Here is an 18,189-nt window from a genome sequence, read left to right as displayed (position 1 = left end):
TCCCCTTCACCCCCAGCCTGGGCTGGTGCTAGATCACTGATGGAGGTAGAAGATGAGGTTTGCTCTCATTATCTAGCCCCCTCCCACCCCCATACACACACACACACACACACACACACACATACACAAACACACACACACACAGAGTTTTCCCAGGCAGTAGGGAGCTTTGAACCCCCTAAAAGGGATCCACCTTTGAATCCATCCTGCCTCACCTTCAAGATTTCCTCAACTACACCTCCATGTGTATATGTATTCAGAGAAAGGAGTAGGTTGGGGACAGGCAGCCGTGGGGACCCCCTCCCCCTGTCCCTCCCTCCCTGCCTTCCCAGAGCTCTGTGCCCTCGAGCTGAGCAGCTGCCATTTCAATAGAATTAAAGCTTCCGAATGATAAACGTCTTGTCACAGCTGCAATTTTCTCTTCCCAAATTATCCCCCCGCTTTCTCTTCCTCTCCCTCACCCTCGCCCTCTCTCTCTCTCTCTCCTGCACTTTATTGAATTTGCAGAGTCGACATGAGTGATCTCCAAATTATGCCAGCTCCTCTCTCTCTCTCTCTCTCTCTCTCTCTCTCTCTCTCTCTCTCTCTCTCTCTCCCTCTCTCTCCCCTCCTTCCTCCCTCCCTCCTCACTTCCCCTTCTCCCTACCCCCCTCTACTGCCAACCCCCATCCCCCCTCACCCTCCAAGATCTCCTCCTCAGCCGTCCCCCCCTTCCCCCACCCAGCCTCGGCTGAGTCCCTGCCCCGTGAGTGATTGTGTGTCGGGGATAATCGGCTGGTAACGACCCCATCGCTTCTTTAAAGGCGAGTGGTGTGTGCGGCTCAGCGCCCACGGTGATTTGTCAGCTCCCTGGCTAATGGGCCGAGAGATCCCCCCCATTCCCACCCTCCTACCCAACTCCCTTTCCTTTGTGGGGACCCTGAGAGCACCACTCCTTTAGGCTTTCCCCGATATTCCCAGGCTCTCCTGAGCTCTCTAATCTTATTTGGTACCACAGAGACCCTTTGCATCATCATTCAGTAAGAGAGCCCTGGGGGAAGAAAATGAGTTTGAGGGAACAGACTTAAGTGGCATGAATGTGTCCAAACACCTAGATCATGGGGACACAAAACCCCATACATCCCCATACCTCTTGGCATTGCCTGGGGCCTATTTCCAGACGAGCTGTGGACCTACAGACTGGTCAAAACATTGCCACATACAGTGTTTGCACATATGGACCTTGCTTTCTGACTCAGGTGAGGGAGGGAGCACTGTGGCTAGACAACCAGTTTTCTCACCTTTTGTAGATGGGGGGATATGGGTGTCTGTGTGTGTGTGTGTGTGTGTGTGTGTGTGTGTGTGTATTCACAAAGATGACTTTGCTATGGAGATAACAGCTCTGCCTGGCCTAGATGTGCTAGGCTAGGGAGGAAATCCCGCCCATTTAAGATATGAGGGGCCCCCTGGGGTGGGGATCCAGGGCCTCATGAAAGGACCTCACCCATCACATTGCTTCTGACTCCCTTCCCCTATTTCCCCTCTCCTCTGCCCTCCCTCCTCCAGCTGTGAGGAACGATCGGAATAAGAAAAAGAAAGAGACTCCCAAAGCAGAGTGTTCAGAGAGCTACACGCTGACCCCTGAGGTGGAGGAGTTGATTGAGAAGGTTCGAAAAGCCCATCAGGAAACCTTCCCTGCACTCTGCCAGCTTGGGAAATACACTACGGTATGGGAACCTAGGGATCAGGGCGAGGAGCATGAAGAGATAGTGGCATGTAAACTTTGGGAGTACTGGACAGGAAGGATTTAGGGAAGAGGGGCAAGTGAATGGACTGGATGTTGGCAACTTGGGGGGCATGGCAAGGCTCAGGAATGAGGCATCGATCTAATTCTCTCTCTGCTCCCCTGCCTTCCATGCCTCTGGAGGTGATGACATAGAACAAAGAGTGCTGGTCCTGGAGGCAAAACATTCCCACTCCCAACTGTTACTAGTTTGTGTGGATGTAGGTAGTCAACCTCAGTTTCCTCAACTGTAACAGACTTCTGGTGAAGATCAAATGTGGTCATCCACAGCAAAGTTTTACCTGCATCGACAGAAGGGAGTTTTCTTTCTGGGAGAATTTTATGTTGATGAAATCACAAGGCAAGCCTGGAGAAACCCAGTAATAAAAACTGACATTCATATAGGGCGTCCCAAAAATCTTAGTGAAGTTTTAACCTTTAACCAAAGCAAACAAACTTTTATTAAATACTCAACTCTTTATAGATATCCCTACAATCTTGGGAGGTGCATGAGATCATTATCCCTATTTTACAAATAAGGAAACAGGTTGATGGAGGTGAAGCAACTTGGCCAGGGTCACACAGCTAGTAAAATGTCTGAGTCTGTATTTGAACTCAGATCTTCCTGATTCTAGGCCCAGTGCTATCAGTGTTCCACCTATGCTATAATAAAACTGCTCCACCTAGTCACTTTAATAAAATTGAACTAAGACTTCACACACACACACAAAATTAATTTTGAACATTTTTAAACTTTGGAGTTCCAAATTCTTTCTCACTCTCTAGTCCTTCCCCCACCCAGTGAGAAGGCAAGCAATATGATATCAATTATACATGTGAAGTCATGCAAAGCATATTTCCATATTAGCCATGTTGAAAAAAAAAAGCAAGAAAAATAAAATGAAAAAATATCCTTTAATCCACTCAGTTGATCAGTTCTCTCTGGAGGTAGATAGCATTTTTCATCACAGGTCCTTTGGAATTGTTGTAGATCATTGTATCAATCAGTCTTTCACAGTTGATCATTGTTACAATATTGGTGTTCCTGTGTAATATATTCTCCTGTTCTGCTCCCTTTACTTTGCATCAGTTCATGTAGGTTTTGCCATGTTTTTCTAAAGCCATCCCCCCCCCTCATTTCCCACAGCACAATGGTATTCCATTACGATCATAGACCACAATTTGCTCAGCCATTCCCCTGTTGATGGGTGGGTGCCTCCTCAGTTTCCAGCTCTTTGCCACCACAAGAAGAGCTGCTAGAAATATTTTTGTCCAGTTAGGTCCTTCCTTTATCCTTTGATCTCTTTGGAATACAGACCTAACAATGGAATTACTGGGTCAGAGGTTTTATAACTTTTGGTTCTTGTTTCAAATTGGAACTAAAATTTCAGGGATACCCTGAATAACATTTATTTAGATTCTGAAAAGTACTTTGCTCATGATATCATCTTCTTCGATTTTTGATAACTCTGAGAAGTTGGTATTCGAGGTATTTAAAATTATTTTTAAAGATTGATGACCTTTGTACCTGACTACAGTTATTTGGTGATATCATTCCCAACACTGAGCCCTTCCTTGTAGTAAAGAAAAACAGTTAAGCTAAACTGACACACTGACCACATCTAACAGTATCTACAGCATTCTGTCTGAGGGGAGGGGGGAGCAGGCATCTCAGTATTAAGTGACATGTCCAAGGTCATCTAGTTAGGATGGGGCAAAGGTGCTTTATAATCCCAGATAGCTCCTGTTTCCAAATTCATTGTTTTTCCCAAGGCACCACCCTTCCTTTCTCTATCTATAGTCCTTTGCAAATCCTAGAATGCTTTCTCCATGTGGCTGTTATTGCTGTCATCTGCTCTGAGACCCTGGGTAAGTCACCTGCACTTCTCAGAGTGTCAGTCTGCCTTTCCTCAGATACTCTCCTCATCTCTGCCTCTTGGCTTCCTTCTACTACAGGACATCTTTCCCAACTCCTCTAGTAAGGGTAGCTAGATGGCTCAGTGACATAGAATGCTGGCCTGGGAATCAGGAGAACAGGAGTTCCGAATCCAGCTTCTGACCTTGGGCAAGTCACACAACCCTGATTGCCTCGCATCCAGGGCCATCTCCAGTCATCCTGATTCATATCTGGCCATTGGATCCAGATGGGTCTGGGGGAGAAAGTGAGGCTGGTGACTTAGCACAGCAACCCCTCACTCATCCAATTTATGCGCTTTCCATGTCATCACCTCTCCTGATATCGCAGTCTTCTACAAGAATGAAGGACAAACATTATTATTTCTAATACTTTTCCCTCTGTTCATTATTTCCTATTTTTCTTTTATATAGCTTGTTTGTATATATTTATCTATTTATTGTCTCTCCCCCCCCCCCCATTAGATTGTAAGCTCTTTGAGGCAGGGATACTTTTGGTTTTTTTAGGTTTTTGCAAGGCAAATGGGGTTAAGTGGCTTGCCCAAGGCCACACAGCTAGGTAATTATTAAGTGTCTGAGACCGGATTTGAACCCAGGTACTCCTGACTCCAGGGCTGGTGCTTTATCCACTGCACCACCTAGCCGCCCCCTCTTTTGCTTCTTTTTGTAGCCCCATCACTTAGCATTGACACTTAATAAATGTTTACTTTTAGCTTCAGTCTCACATGTAGTGATAATAATAGGAAAAACATTTCCATCTTTATTTGAAGTTTGTAAAACACTTTATTACATGGGAATTCATTTCATCCTCACACAAACCCTGGGAGGGAGATGATTATTGTTATCGCCATTTTACAGATAAGGAAACTGAGGCTGAGAAAGGTTAAGTGATATTACTCAGGATCATACTGATATTATATCTAAAACAGGATTTAAACTGGGGTCTTTTTGAATCCAAGTCCAACATTTTTCCTACTTCTATCAGTAAATTTCTTATGGCTAACGAACCTTACCTGCTTCAAGGATTTGGAGGAAAGTATTTTTGTTAGAATGATAATACAGGCACTGACCATGTCGCATTGTTGCCCCAGTCTCAGCAGTCATCAGTAATATGTGTTGGGGCAGGGGCAGGGGTTGGTGGACCTTGAAGGAAATTGAGGGATTGAAGCCAGAAAGAGAATAGTCATTAGTAGGTGAGCTGTGGAGGACAATTGGCTGATGTCTGTCACAAGCCTGCATTCTTTCCTTCTCTTCCCATAGAACAACAGCTCGGAACAGAGGGTTTCCCTGGATATTGACCTTTGGGACAAGTTCAGTGAACTCTCCACCAAATGCATCATCAAGACTGTGGAGTTTGCCAAGCAGCTTCCTGGCTTCACCACTCTTACCATTGCTGATCAGATCACTCTTCTCAAGGCTGCCTGCCTGGACATCCTGGTGAGGGGTTCTGGGTGCTGCCTGACCTAGAAATGCTCAACCTGGTGTTCCCTCCTTGCCTGTTGGTCTTCCATTTGCAACCTTTGCCATAAACCTATTTTCTCTGCTCCCCAACAAGGAGAGAGGTTGTTGATGAAGAACACTAAGCAGTTTTTCATTTGTTCTCCTTTCCCACTGAAAGAGAATACTTTGTTTGCAGAGATTACCCTAGACTCTGGCAGAAACTTCCCCAGGGAAATAGTACTTAGCTTGGAGAGATTGGGTTGATATGGAAACAGGGGGATGACCAAGATGACCTCCCTTGATGATAGGTTAGGTATGTTAGGAAGATACTGAACCAGTCTGACCTTTTCCTGCTTTGAACCACCCCCAGATTCTTCGGATTTGCACAAGGTACACTCCAGAACAGGACACGATGACCTTCTCAGATGGGCTGACCCTGAACCGGACGCAGATGCACAATGCTGGTTTTGGACCCCTCACCGACCTGGTCTTTGCCTTCGCCAACCAGCTGCTGCCATTGGAGATGGATGATGCTGAGACCGGGCTCCTCAGTGCCATCTGCCTCATCTGTGGAGGTGAGTGTGTTTGAGAAAGTCAGAGGGAAATGTGGAATGGACACGGAGCCGAGAGCAGAGTGGATAGGTCTTGTGACAGCTCCCCAAGTCCTCCCCTAGGGTCTCCTATCAGGATGGAGTAGGTGAAACTGTAAAATGGAAAATATCACGAAGAAGATAACAAGGAAGGGGAGATACTACTACCCTGTGCTTTTTGGATGAAGACAAGATGATTTTTTTATGTAGCTTTCTACTCTAGTAGAATGCTGCCATTCAATTCCTAGTCTTGGGGATTCCCAGAGGAAGGGGTGGATCTTTGGTCCTTGTAACTTCCTCTTGGTCACTCTAGTTCAGGGGTTCTTAAACCTTTTTGTGACCCTTTCTTGGCAGTCTGGTGAATCTAATGGACCCTTTTTTCAAAATAATGCTTTTAAATGCATAAAATACATAGTCTTCCAAAAGAAACCAATTATATCAAAATCAGAATGTTAAAGAAAACAAGTTTGTCCACCCAAGTCGAGAGAACCCCTAATGTAAGACCAATGCATTATTCTGCAAAGAAGTCCATGGGCTTTACTAGAGTACCAGAGAGGACACAAAAAAAGATCTGGAGTCTCCGGTCTGGAAAAATTTAAGCCAAGAGAGGTGGATATCCCCTCTACTGTCTTTGCCTCCACTAAACCATTACTCTTCCCACTTCACTGTCCACCTGTTAAGGGTAGGATGGACTGGTGTAGCCTTGGAGTCAGGATGTAGCCAAAGAACTCTTCAACTCTGACCATGAGCAATTCTCAGTGTCCCAAGGCCACTCTCCAAGCTAAGTCACAGAAAAGTTGTCCGTCTGTTGGAGTCCCCACTGTGAAGTCACAGGTCCAGAAGAAAAAACTGAAGATACTAGGTCAAGGATATAGAAAGAGGGGAGAGGAAGCTGTAGTTGAAGCAGCAAGAGATAAGGTGGCTTACACAACTGATACTGTCAATGGGTGAGATGACCTCTTTCCTCACCTGCTCCCGGACTCTGCTCAGACACCTGGTCAGCAGTGCCCCTCAGTGGTCAAGGCTAGAACTGCATGACCAGGTAGAATTTTTTTTTTTTCCTTTTTACCTGAAAAAGGGAGGGGAGGGATCCTGGTTGCTGACCCCTCCACCTCTTCCTTCTTAGACCGTCAGGACTTAGAGCAGCCAGACAAAGTGGACACGCTGCAGGAGCCACTATTGGAGGCCCTCAAGGTCTATGTGAGAAAACGGCGACCCAGTCGGCCTCACATGTTCCCCAAAATGCTGATGAAGATCACAGACCTTCGAAGCATTAGCGCCAAGGGTAAGTCGGGCAGCTGACTTTCCCCCTCCCATGGGGACCTGAGCCCAGAGCCCTTCACCTGAGCCCTCACCACAGGTGAGACCCCCTACAATCTCAGGGCCCTGGACCTTGGTCCCAAGAAGGGAAGGTGCCTGCCTAGCCTGCACCTAGGAAGGACTGGGCCTTGCTACCTCCCCACAAGTTTCCTCCTCCTATTCTGGCAGACACCTCCCCCCTCACTGAGTTCCCTGGAGGTGGAGAGACTCCTTTTAAAAATTTATTGTAACCTTAAAAATTTTATTGTAACCATCAACCAAAACAAACATTCAGATATACAAACAAGAATGGGGGGAGGGAGACTCCGTTCACGCCAGGGGTGGGGGGGGCACCATGGGTGACCTGCCTCCCTCTCTCCTCCACTCCCAGGAGCCGAGCGAGTGATCACGCTGAAGATGGAGATCCCAGGCTCGATGCCACCCCTCATCCAGGAGATGCTGGAGAATTCAGAGGGACTGGATACTCTGAGTGGACAACCGGGGGGTGGGGGGAGGGAAGGAGGTGGGAGCAGCCTGGCCCCCCCACCGGGCAGCTGCAGCCCCAGCCTCTCCCCCAGCTCCAACAGAAGCAGCCCTGCCACCCATTCTCCCTGACCTAACCCCAGCTGTCCCCCTGCGGAAACACGGACACAGCCCTCACCCCACAGCCTGGCTTTCTCTGCCTTCAAAAAGAAACCGCCATGAAACACGGCTCCCGTCTCCCTTCACCCTCCCACCCCAGGATTGAAGGAGGTCTTTGAATCTCATGGGGACCTGGACGGGAGGATGGAAGAGGTGGGAAGGAAGGAGCCAATTCTGCGCCCCCTCCATCCCTTCAATGGACTTAACTGCAGCCTGAACTGGATGACGGACCTCCGTGACATGGTGGGGATCGGGCCGAGGGACCAAGGGCTGAAGGGGACCCTCTTCCCAGATCCCAGGTCTGGACCCGAGCAGTGCGACCCTGCCAGGATGTCATGGGAGCGGGTGGAGAGACCGCCATGCTCTCGGAAGCGCCTCTTTGCTCACCACCCCTACCCTCCACTCCACCGCCCGCACCCCCAGCCTCATGTTCATCACCAGCAATTCCAGGGGCTTTCAGCCCCGCCATTCTCAAAACTAGCAAGCCATCCGCCCCCTCCATGGGCTGGGGGAAAGTCTGGGGGCTGTGGTGGGGTTGGGGAGGGAGAGTCCCCCCATGCTGTGGAATCCCCTCAGGTTGGTGATGGGGGGGCAGGGCTTCTCCCCTGTACATACTCCGGCTGAGTCCCGCCCTGCCCCCCTTCCCTTTCCTCCCAGATATTACCACCTCCCCCGCTGGTTTTGTTTTTATTTTAATTTTTTTGTTTTGATTTTTTTAAATAAGAAGTTTCATTTTAAGCACATTTGTACTGAAGGAATCTGTGCTGTGCATTGGGGGAGGGGTGCTGCCCTGGGGGCAGCTGGGCTTAGAGCCTGGGGGAGGGGGAGGAGGAGGAGGGAGAGGGGAGATTAACTGGGGAGAGAAGAATACCTAACCCCAGGGGCACTCCCTCCCTTCTTATTTCCTTTACCCACTCCTTCCTCTCCCCCTCAAACCCCTTTCTCCTCAGTTTTCTCTCTAAAACTGTGAAATACTGCTCTAAAGCCAACCCCTCCCTCTACACCCCCATCACTGGGGAAGAGGGGGTCCGGCCCCCACCACCACTTCTCTCTCCTCCTAACCACTGAGGGGTGGGCTTTCCTAGAGAGCAGGGGAGAAAGGAGATTCTTGGTAGGGGGTAGGGGGAGTGGAAGGGTCTTAGTGTTTCTCCTCTCCCTTAGCTCCTGTTGTGTGGTGCTCCTCTCTTTCCTCTCCCACCCAGTGTTGGAGGGTTCTGGTCTGAGAGACTAGGAGGAAAGGGAGAGGAGCTGGGCAAGATGAGCCCTCTTCACACACAACCCCCCCCAGGCTTACAAAGTAAGTGTCTCCATCCCTTCCTCCACAGGGCAGAGTCGAGGCCTTCTTCCCCCTCGCCTACCTTGTCAGGTCTGGCCACTCTTTTCCTTGGGGATCTTGTCCTGTACCCACTGTGAATGGGTGGTGACTGGGGGAAAGTGGGAGTGAGGGACTCAGAGACCTCTGTTCCTCCTACTCCAGCCTCACAGTCACCAGCAATTCCATTTATCCCACTGATGGGCAGGGGCAGTGGCCACCTTACACCCCCCACACACACTGCAGACCCACACAGACACCCAAGTTCCCGAGTACTCTCACAACCTGGCCTCTTCTGCTCACCTCCAACTTGCATCTCCTTCCTTTTCTCCTGTCCCCCCTGCAGGGCGGGCATCTGCTGGGGGGTCCTTTCCTCTCCCTCCCAGGGTTGGGGGAGCTGGCCCTGCCTGCCTCTCCACAGGGGTTTGGGGGATGGTTTGGGGGGGAGGGGGACCCCTCCAATGCTTCCCTCACTTCCGGGCAGGCTCCCTCCTCTCCCCCTAGGGAGCCCAACCTGGTGCAGCTGTTACTGTTGAACTTTCCATTGAGATCTACTGGATAAAGAATAAAATTATATTTATTCTATACGTGCCTCAGAGCCTTGCTCCCTCCAGCCTGTATCCACAAAGTTTCTTTGGAGACTGGGCCCCCAGAATTTTGGTTCAGGCTGTGCAGAATGCTTGGTTTTCCATTAAGTTTCTGGGCTGATTGTGGGAGTTTTTGATTCAATGTAGCCAGGTCCTGATGGAAGTACTTTGCCTAGAATCTGAGATAGAGATAGGTCCTCTCAGCCTGCCCCACTTTTCCCTTTGGTTGAGACCCTGAACTAAGGACAGGGAGGATTCAGTAGGAGCAGCTGGGTGGCACAGTGGATAGAGTAACAAAAAGAGTGCAGACAGGCTTCAGAGTCAGGAGGACCAGAGTTCAGATTAAGCCTCTTCACCAGTACTAGCTGTGTGACCCTGGGCAGGTCACTGAATTACCTCCCAAAAAGAAGGCTGTTCTCCCTTTCATAGGTACTCAGTCTGTTCTGGTAAAAATGAAGCTTGGTCTGATGGAAGAAACGCAATTGGGAGATTCAGAGGCAGGAATGGCCTTTCTCCTCCTCACCCCCAGCAGAAGTAGCCCTGTTCCCAGCCTTTGATCTTCCTCCACCTTCAGCCCTGACCCTGGATGGCCAAGGTCCAGGTCTGAACTTCATTCAGTCCCTTGGGTTGTTTTTAGGGAATAGGGACATCCAGGGGTTCGGTGGAGGGAAGCAGCAGGTTTCAGACAAGGACTACTGTCTATTAAAGCAGTATTTTCTGGATTCATTCTGGGGAATGTATTGGGGGTGTGATCCTGGAATGTTAGAACTGGGAGCCACCAAAGTCTACTCTCGTTTTGCAGAGGAAACTGAGGTCAAAAAAGACCAAGTCACTTGTCCAAGGTCATAAGAGGTGAATAGTGGAGGAATTGTAACCCAGACCACTTAGGGATTTGGGGCCTTAAGGTTGTTTGTCCAGGGCGGCTAGGTGGCGCAGTGGATAGAGGACCGGCCCTGGAGTCAGGAGGACCTGGGTTCAAATGCGGCCTCAGACAATAATTACCTAGCTGTGTGGCCTTGGGCAAGCCACTTAACCCCATTGCCTTGCAAAAAAAAAAAAAAACCCAACTAAAAAAAAGGTTGTTTGTCCTTACTGCAGCATCAGGGATGGGTTAGAGGCATATGGGACTTGAGACAGTATGGGACAGACTTGGGGGGGGGGGGGTAAGGAAGTGCACTGTTTGATAGGTTCCTGGTGAAAAGTGGAACGAGCAGCGGCGGAGTGACCTGGTACCCCAGTGACTCCCAGACTGCCATAGAATAGGGGCTGGGTTGAGAAGGGCAGGCTTTCTTTTAGGGTTCAAGGCCTGCCTGCAGGATCTTGGGATGGGGGCTCTCCTTTACCTATCTTAGCCGCAGGATGGCAGCAATGGTTAACCAGCCAGCATCTGATTTGCCTCCAGTGTTTATTCCCTGCTCTCTCTAGGTGATGGCTATCCTGAGCTAGTCACTGACCCCACCTAGGCCCCCAGAACAGAGTCCCCTGCTTTTTCTCCCACCAGTTCCTATTATCATCTTGCCTCCCACTGCTCCTCACTCAGAGGAAAGAGCTTGGTTCTGTGCCCACTGTACTAGGCCAGAAGGTGAGAGAACAGATGATTTCCTGTTGCTCACCCTCCCCACCTGAGGTCAGTGTTAGCCAGGGAGAGTCATCCCGCTCCCATCTCCCCCCCACCCAGTTATTCTTCCTCCCCTTCTCTCCCCTCCCCTTCCTGTTTGGACCCTTATCGGCACAGGGCAGCCGGGCAAGGGAGCCCTTTCCTGCTGTGACTGGGTAACCTGATTTTGGTCATGGATGGGTAGGAGGGGTTGGGATCTGGGTCATATGTCATACACACACGCAAGTGTAGACAGATAGATTTAGAGCTGGAAAGATCTCAAAAACCATCACCTTCATACCCTCATTTTGCATATAAGAAAACTCGAGGGTGAGAAAGGTGAAGGGTCATACAGCTAATAAGGCTTTCCTGATTCCCCAGTCTAGTGCCCATATTATACCACCCTGCCTTCCTGATGCCTAAAGTGACTTGTCCAGGTTCACATAGGTAGAAAATGAGGAGAGTTGAGCTTTGAACCAAGGTCCTCTGCTGGTGGGCTGCTGAGTGACCCCACAGTGCCCAGAGACAAGAAGATAGACTCATTTTCCTGAGTTCAAATGTGGCCTCAGACACTTGCTCTTTGTCTCAGTTTCCTCATCTGTCAAATGAACTGGAAGAGGAAATGGCAAATCACTTAAGCATTTCTGCCAAGAAAAACCCCAAATGGGGTCACAAAGAGTCAGATATGACGGAAGACACCTCTGACTCCAAATAATAGCACTCCATTCACTGCAATAATTCAGAAGGGAGAAGAAAACACACAGAACCAGACAGAGACAGACCAATGAATGCATTTTCACTGAGAACCAAGTGGGTAGACAGATTGCAAAGCAAAGTCATACCGTGAGTTTCTTTTCCCCAGTATGTCAGAGAAACTGAGTCATAATGAACCTCTTGGGCAGTGTCAGTAGGCCACTATACAGCTGGCGATGGGACATGCCTTTACCTATTTTATTAAAGTGAAAGGATGATTTTATGTATAAAAGCCTTGAGTCTTTGGGGCTGAGCAAAAGCTAGCAGTCATATCTTCTTGCTCTGTTCGAGGCCCTGAGAGTGACATTAAAAACACAGGCATACGGTCATCTCAGATCCTAGACCCAAGACCACACAATAAGATCACATAATATGAAATACAGAATCGAGTAACACTGACCACAAATCACAATTGTTGGCTGTGGTCTACGAGATAACACCAGCCTGTTCACCCTGTCTCTCCCCCTTCTCCACACTTCCATATCCTATAGCCACCCCACACTCCATAATACAGTCTATATAGAACACTGGCCCTGGAGTCAAGGAGACCTGAGTTCAAATCCAGCTTCAGACATTTGACACTAGTTGTGTGACCCTGGACAGGTGAGTTAACCCTGATTGCCTCACATCCACATAAAAAGCCAACTGGTCCACAATGCACTAGAGTTCTTGCATTCTGCCCCTGGAGCTGCCTGGGGACCCAGAGAAATGTGAATATTTCCCTCTAAGCCCCAAAGTGATGGTCCTCTGTGGATGGAAGATGGATAATATGAAGCATAGACCGGTAGAGCTAGAAGGACCCTTAAATATCGCTCCCCATCATTTTATAGTGAAGGAACCCCAGACCCAGGATGGCAAACAAATGACTCAGGGTCACACTGCATATCAGAGAAAAGATCTGGATTAAATGCTGATTTCCTGAATTTGTACCCAAGATCCTTTTCCCCAAACTTTCCAAGGTAGAAGTTGACCTGTTACCCCATCTTCATTCCCCTACCCCACAGATTCCCCCATCTCAGAGCTAAGGGCAGGTTGTTTCTTTAGATGGATAGATCCTCTCTGACTGTGGACAGTGAGGACTTGCTTCTGTTTGTGCTGCCCTCACTGCCACCCTGGTGTAGCTTGTGGGCATAGGCAGGTGGGGTATCCAGAGCAGGACCCAAGGGAGGGCCCCTTCTGGGTTGGGAGAGAGGCAGGAGAAATTTCTGGGCCTCTTCCTGCTCCTGGTTGCAGTGGTTGTCTTTCTCACCCGTGCCCCCCTTGACTGGCCACAGGAAATCTTTGTCCTGGTTTCGTCGCCCCTTCCAGAAGAGATGGAGTAGCTCAGCCACGCTGAGGAGGGTAGAGAGAAGCCCCACTGCAAAGTAAAAGACCACAAAGACTGTCTTTTCTGTAGGCCGGCTAACAAAGCAGTCCACAGTGTGGGGGCATGGGGTCTGGGTGCAGAGAAAATGAGGTGCCACCTGGAAGCCATACAGCAATGTCTGCCCTGCCAGGAAGCCCAGCTCAGCCAGCAGACGCAATGCCACGCTCAGCAGGTAGCAGTGGCGAGCCCGGGGCCCTGCCAGGTGCTGGCGGTGGCTGCCTTCCCCCTCCTCCTGCTCCCTCTCCCCATCCCCTTGGGGTCCCGGGCCCTTGCTGGCCTGATGCATCGAGTAGATGACAAACAGTACAGGAGGAGCCGAGAGCAGCAGGATGTGGAAGAGCCAGAAGCGGTAATGGGAAATGGGGAAGGCGCTGTCGTAGCAGGCCTGGCGGCACCCCGGCTGCAAGGTATTACACACGAACTCCTCTTGCTCATCCTCGAACACGGCACCTCCCACTGTGGCCAACACCAGGATTCGGAAAATCAGCATGACCACCAGCCACAGGCGGCCCACCAAAGGAGACTGCAGTTGCACTGAGTCCAGGAGGGAGCCCAGAAAGGCCCATTCCCCCATGGCACTTCTGGGCCCCCTGAAGAGCCAAAGGAGAGTCTGGTTAGAGTGCCTGGAGAGCCAGCCCCCTCAGTCCCCCCAACCCCCATCGCACAGACTACAAACTGCCCTCTCCTTGCAGCCTAGAAAGACTAGAGGTGTTTCTAGGCTTAGACATCAGCAAAAGGCTCAGAGTTGTGGACCAGCCTGTCCCAGAATCCCTTTCTCTTGATGGTTTGCATCTTTTTCTTCCTATTCCCTTTCCCCAACCTAACTGTGCAGAACAAGAATCCAGCCCAAAGTTGGCGGGGAGGGATTAAGAGGCAATGACCTTAAGAATGGTGACATCAACACCAGGTCACTCTTCAAATTGTCCCCTTTTCTAGTCATCTCGATCTTTCCCCTTGTTATCTTGTGTTCTCTCAGTCCCGCAGATTCTCACAACTCCAGCTTAACTCCTCCAACACCTTGCCCGGGGAGACCTAGATCATCTACCTCTCTATCCTTCCCTGGGTTCATCCCATCCTTTCAGATTGAATTTTCCTGGTCTTTCATCCAGTGTGTCTCCCCCACCTAACTCTCTACCCTACTTGCCCCACTCTTGCTTACCGGGCAGCTGTAGCTTCTTGGGCTAAGGAGATCAGAGGAGTGGACAGCAGGAGCCCAGTGGAAGGTAGGGACCTTTCTGGTCTTTCATTTTCTCTTTCAATCTTTCATTTTGCTTTTCCGATTGAGATTTGGTCAGCAAAAGGGGGAGAACACAGTAGTCAGGAGGGACTGGAGCTCTCTTCTCTCTTAAAGGGACAGGGGTAGACTGTCTAGTTGGCTCCTCCCCCGCCCCCCATGGTTGGGAGTGGGCCAGAGATATAGACTGACTTCTACCTGGTTTTTCAGGATTATATTATGCATGGTAGCCTCTGTCTCCTAAGCTCATGTCCCTTACTTCAGATCTCTTATTTCCAAGTGGGAAATGGGGTAAAGTATCAGGTGCTCATCTTACTGTGTGGACCAGACTTATCCCCTCCCACCTCTCCTGAAAACTAGGAGACAGGATACTAACTCCCTCCTCCATCCTTCAAACAAGCAATATTTCACCTCTCTTCCCTACCCACCCATTTTTGAACCTGGAGAGCATCAGACTCCAAGAAGGGAGAACCTGTAGAAGCCACATTCTTAGACTGTTAGCTCTAGGCTGGGTTCTACAGCAAGGAGTCTGAACTCAGTTCAGACAGCAGAGAAAAAGATTTACATTTTAAAGAACTGATATATTTTCTTTCCAGGTCAACCTCACATCCAACATATGTATTTACCCCATTCCCTATCCATTGAGCCATCCCTTATAATAAATCAAGAAAGAGGATAAAAACAGCTCAGCATAACTAAACATCAATGAAGTCTGACAATGTTTGCATTGTTTCATACCCATAGGCCCCCACCTCTGCAAAGAAGGGAGGAAGATTTTTTTTCTTGCTCCTATCTGAGGCCATCATTGAAGGTTATAATTACCCGGCATTTATTTCAGTTTCTCTGTTCTTTCCATTTGGATGGTTGCAGTGGGAATAGCGTTTTCCTAGATCTGGTCATTTCATATTGTATGTAACTTCTTACTCTCCTCAATTATTATTATTTTTTTTAGTTTTTGCAAGGCAATGGGGTTAAGTGACTTGCCCAAGGCCACACAGCTAGGTCATTATTAAGTGTCTGAGGTCAGATTTGAATTCAGGTACTCCTGACTCTAGGGCTGGTGCTCTATCCACTGCACCACCTAGCCGACCCCCACCCCATTATTTTTAAATTAAGTTTTCCTTTTTTATTGTGGAAATTTACCATCGACACCAAATACAAACATTTAAGCCTTCTTAGGAAATAGAATTTCTGGTATATATGGTTTTAAGAAGTATATGGAAAGTATTCATTGTCTAAGCACTTAGCCTCTACCAAGCACTGTACTATCTTGGAATTAGAATAAAAAGAGCAAAGATTATCCTTACCCTAAATGAGTTTACTTCTGATATGGGAAGACAACCCAAATAGGGCAATATTTACCAGGGAGGAATAATTACAATGGTCTGCAAAATCATAGGGATGGTGAATGAGGCCTTTGGAGCATAGGTTGACATCCCATTCAAGAAAAGTGATTGCAGATTTGATTCAATTGTGGTTCATGGTTCCAGAATTGGAGTGGATTGGGAAGGGTTCATGAGCAAGGCAGTTGTGGAGGAGAATGCTATAGGGGAGGTGAATGGAGGAGTAAAATGAAGCTAATATAAAATGATAATGTAATGCAATATAATGCAATATTGTATGTATCTATATACCCATACATGTATATATACATACTTATGTTTGCACCCATGTATATATATATATATATATATATATATACACATATAGAGGCATCTAGATTAGGAATAGAACACTGGGACTGAAGTCAGGAATATGGGAGTACAAATCCAACTTCAGACACTTAACACTTAACAAACTGTGTGATCCTGGCAAGGCACTTAACCCATTTACTTTAATCCACTGAAGAAGGAAATGGCAAACCATTCTAATATCTTTGCCAAGAAAATCCCATGCATTGTACAGGCATGGTATGGTTCATGAGGTCATAAAAAGTTAGATACAACTGAACTATATATATATGTATATGTATATGTATATGTATATGTATATGTATATGTATATGTATATGTATATAGGCAGCTAGGTGGTGCAGTGGATAGAGTACCAGCCCTGAAGTCAGGAGAACCTGAGTTCAAGTCCAGCCTCAGACACTTGAAACTTATTGTGTGACCTTGGGCACTTAACCCTGATTGCCTCGAAACCTGATTCATATCTGATCACTGGACCCAGCTGATTCTGGGTCCAGAAGAGAAGGTGAAGCTGATGACTTAGCACAACACTCTCTGACTCAAATCTAATTCAGGGGCATGCCATGCCATCGCCTCCCTTTAAGAACAAAGTATAAACATCATCATATATATGTATGTATGTGTGTACATATATATGAAAAATATTAACAAAATAGCTTTATTTGGGGGTCCCTTTATGTACTACTATGTCTTATGTGTATTTAAAATGTTCTATTGAAGTCCTTTGAGGAACATATCTTTCCCTTTCCTGAATTCTTCCTATTCTTCATTTCTTTTAACTCAGTGACATTCCATTACATTCATGTAACACAATTTATTTAGACCATCCTCAGTGGATGGGTATATACTTTGTTCCAAGTTCTCAGCCACCACAAAAAAGCACAGCCATGAATATTTTGTCACTTATGGGGCTCTTCTCTCTGTCTTTGATTTCTTTTCAGGTTTTTTCCTAACTGTGGGATCTTTAGGTCAAAGGGGCAAAAGATTCTTAATTGAAGGATTGTGGGATGAAGCTCCAAGTTGGGTTGCTGATAAGTGGAAAAGAATTGGCAGTAAGCTAAGGTTTGCATTCTGGTCCTTGGCTCACCTGGTTGGTGAGGTTTGATAAATCACTTCTACTTTGTGTGCCTCAGTTTCTCTATCAGTAAATGAAGTGATTTGACTGGGTGACTCTAAGTTTTTTACATCTTTGAATCTATGAACTCTACCTCCCCCTCCAATATTTGGTGATCCCATGGGACAACTATTTTTACTTTTTTTTTTTTTAATGTTGCTTGTGCCCAAAGGCACCATCCTATTGCCTAATATCTAGGGCAGGGGTGGCTACCCAAGTGGTTTAGAGTAGGGTGGGGCTGGTATTTCCTTTCAGCTGTTATTCCCCATTTGGGTGGAAGCTGATTTATCACCCAGCTGTCACTGTCATCCCCTCCTCCTCTCTATCCTCAGTACTCCTGTTCTCTATTCAGGGATTCATTTTCTGGGCAGAGATCCCTGGTCACAATCCCAGCTTGACCTCCCACAGTATCAAGGACCAGGGAAAATATCCTTTGAGTCCCCTCATGGGCTGGGTCCTCTCCTGTCCTACATGAAAGGCATCATGAAACCATGGAAAGAGGCTGGGGTGGGAGGCAGATGGATGGCACAGTAGATAGAGAACCAGTCCAGAAATCAGTAAGACTTGAGTTCAAATCCTCTTGAGAGGCACTTGACACTCACTAGCCACATAACCCTGGGCAAATCACTTAACTCCAATTGCCTCTAAAGGGGAAAAAAAAAGACACCTAGACCTGATGTCAGAAGACCAGACTTTGAATCCTGACCTTGACCCTTAGTATCTGAGGGATCTTGGGCAACTCATTACAATCTGGGTCTCAGTTTTCCCATCTAGAAGGAGAAGAGGTTGGATTAAATTGTTTATTTTGATTCATGAGAACATCTAATCTACCAGGGTTCCTTAACTGTTTTTGTATTCTGACCTTCTTTTACAATCTAGTGAAGCCTA

At 47.8% G+C, this 18,189-nt stretch overlaps 2 protein-coding genes across 7 annotated transcripts in view; one reads left to right on the top strand and one right to left on the bottom strand.

Moving 5' to 3' along the window:
* Positions 1–8,441, top strand: part of RARA (retinoic acid receptor alpha) — a 54,852-nt gene extending 46,411 nt beyond the window's left edge. For all 6 annotated transcript variants that reach the window (XM_074223978.1, XM_074223977.1, XM_074223979.1 and 3 more), the window contains 5 exons: positions 1,546–1,706; positions 4,937–5,113; positions 5,487–5,691; positions 6,833–6,991; positions 7,397–8,441. In XM_074223978.1, the coding sequence (XP_074080079.1) occupies positions 1,546–1,706; positions 4,937–5,113; positions 5,487–5,691; positions 6,833–6,991; positions 7,397–7,620 (926 nt within the window). In that variant the 3' untranslated portion in view covers positions 7,621–8,441. The remainder of the gene's footprint in view (positions 1–1,545; positions 1,707–4,936; positions 5,114–5,486; positions 5,692–6,832; positions 6,992–7,396) is intronic.
* A 3,428-nt stretch (positions 8,442–11,869) lies between these two features.
* GJD3 (gap junction protein delta 3) lies at positions 11,870–14,640 on the bottom strand. The gene is made up of 2 exons (XM_074223983.1): positions 14,422–14,640; positions 11,870–13,852 (listed from the first exon to the last, which is right to left on the bottom strand). The coding sequence occupies exon 2, from the start codon at positions 13,834–13,836 to the stop codon at positions 12,937–12,939; it is 900 nt and encodes a 299-aa protein (XP_074080084.1). The 5' UTR covers positions 13,837–13,852; positions 14,422–14,640; the 3' UTR covers positions 11,870–12,936.
* Positions 14,641–18,189: the final 3,549 nt, after the last annotated feature.

The sequence above is a fragment of the Macrotis lagotis genome, chromosome 2, assembly GCF_037893015.1.
Source record: "Macrotis lagotis isolate mMagLag1 chromosome 2, bilby.v1.9.chrom.fasta, whole genome shotgun sequence".
Classification (NCBI taxonomy): Eukaryota; Metazoa; Chordata; class Mammalia; order Peramelemorphia; family Peramelidae; genus Macrotis; species Macrotis lagotis.
Note: the sequence above shows the minus strand (reverse complement) of the source record. Positions and strands in the feature narration are given on the sequence as shown.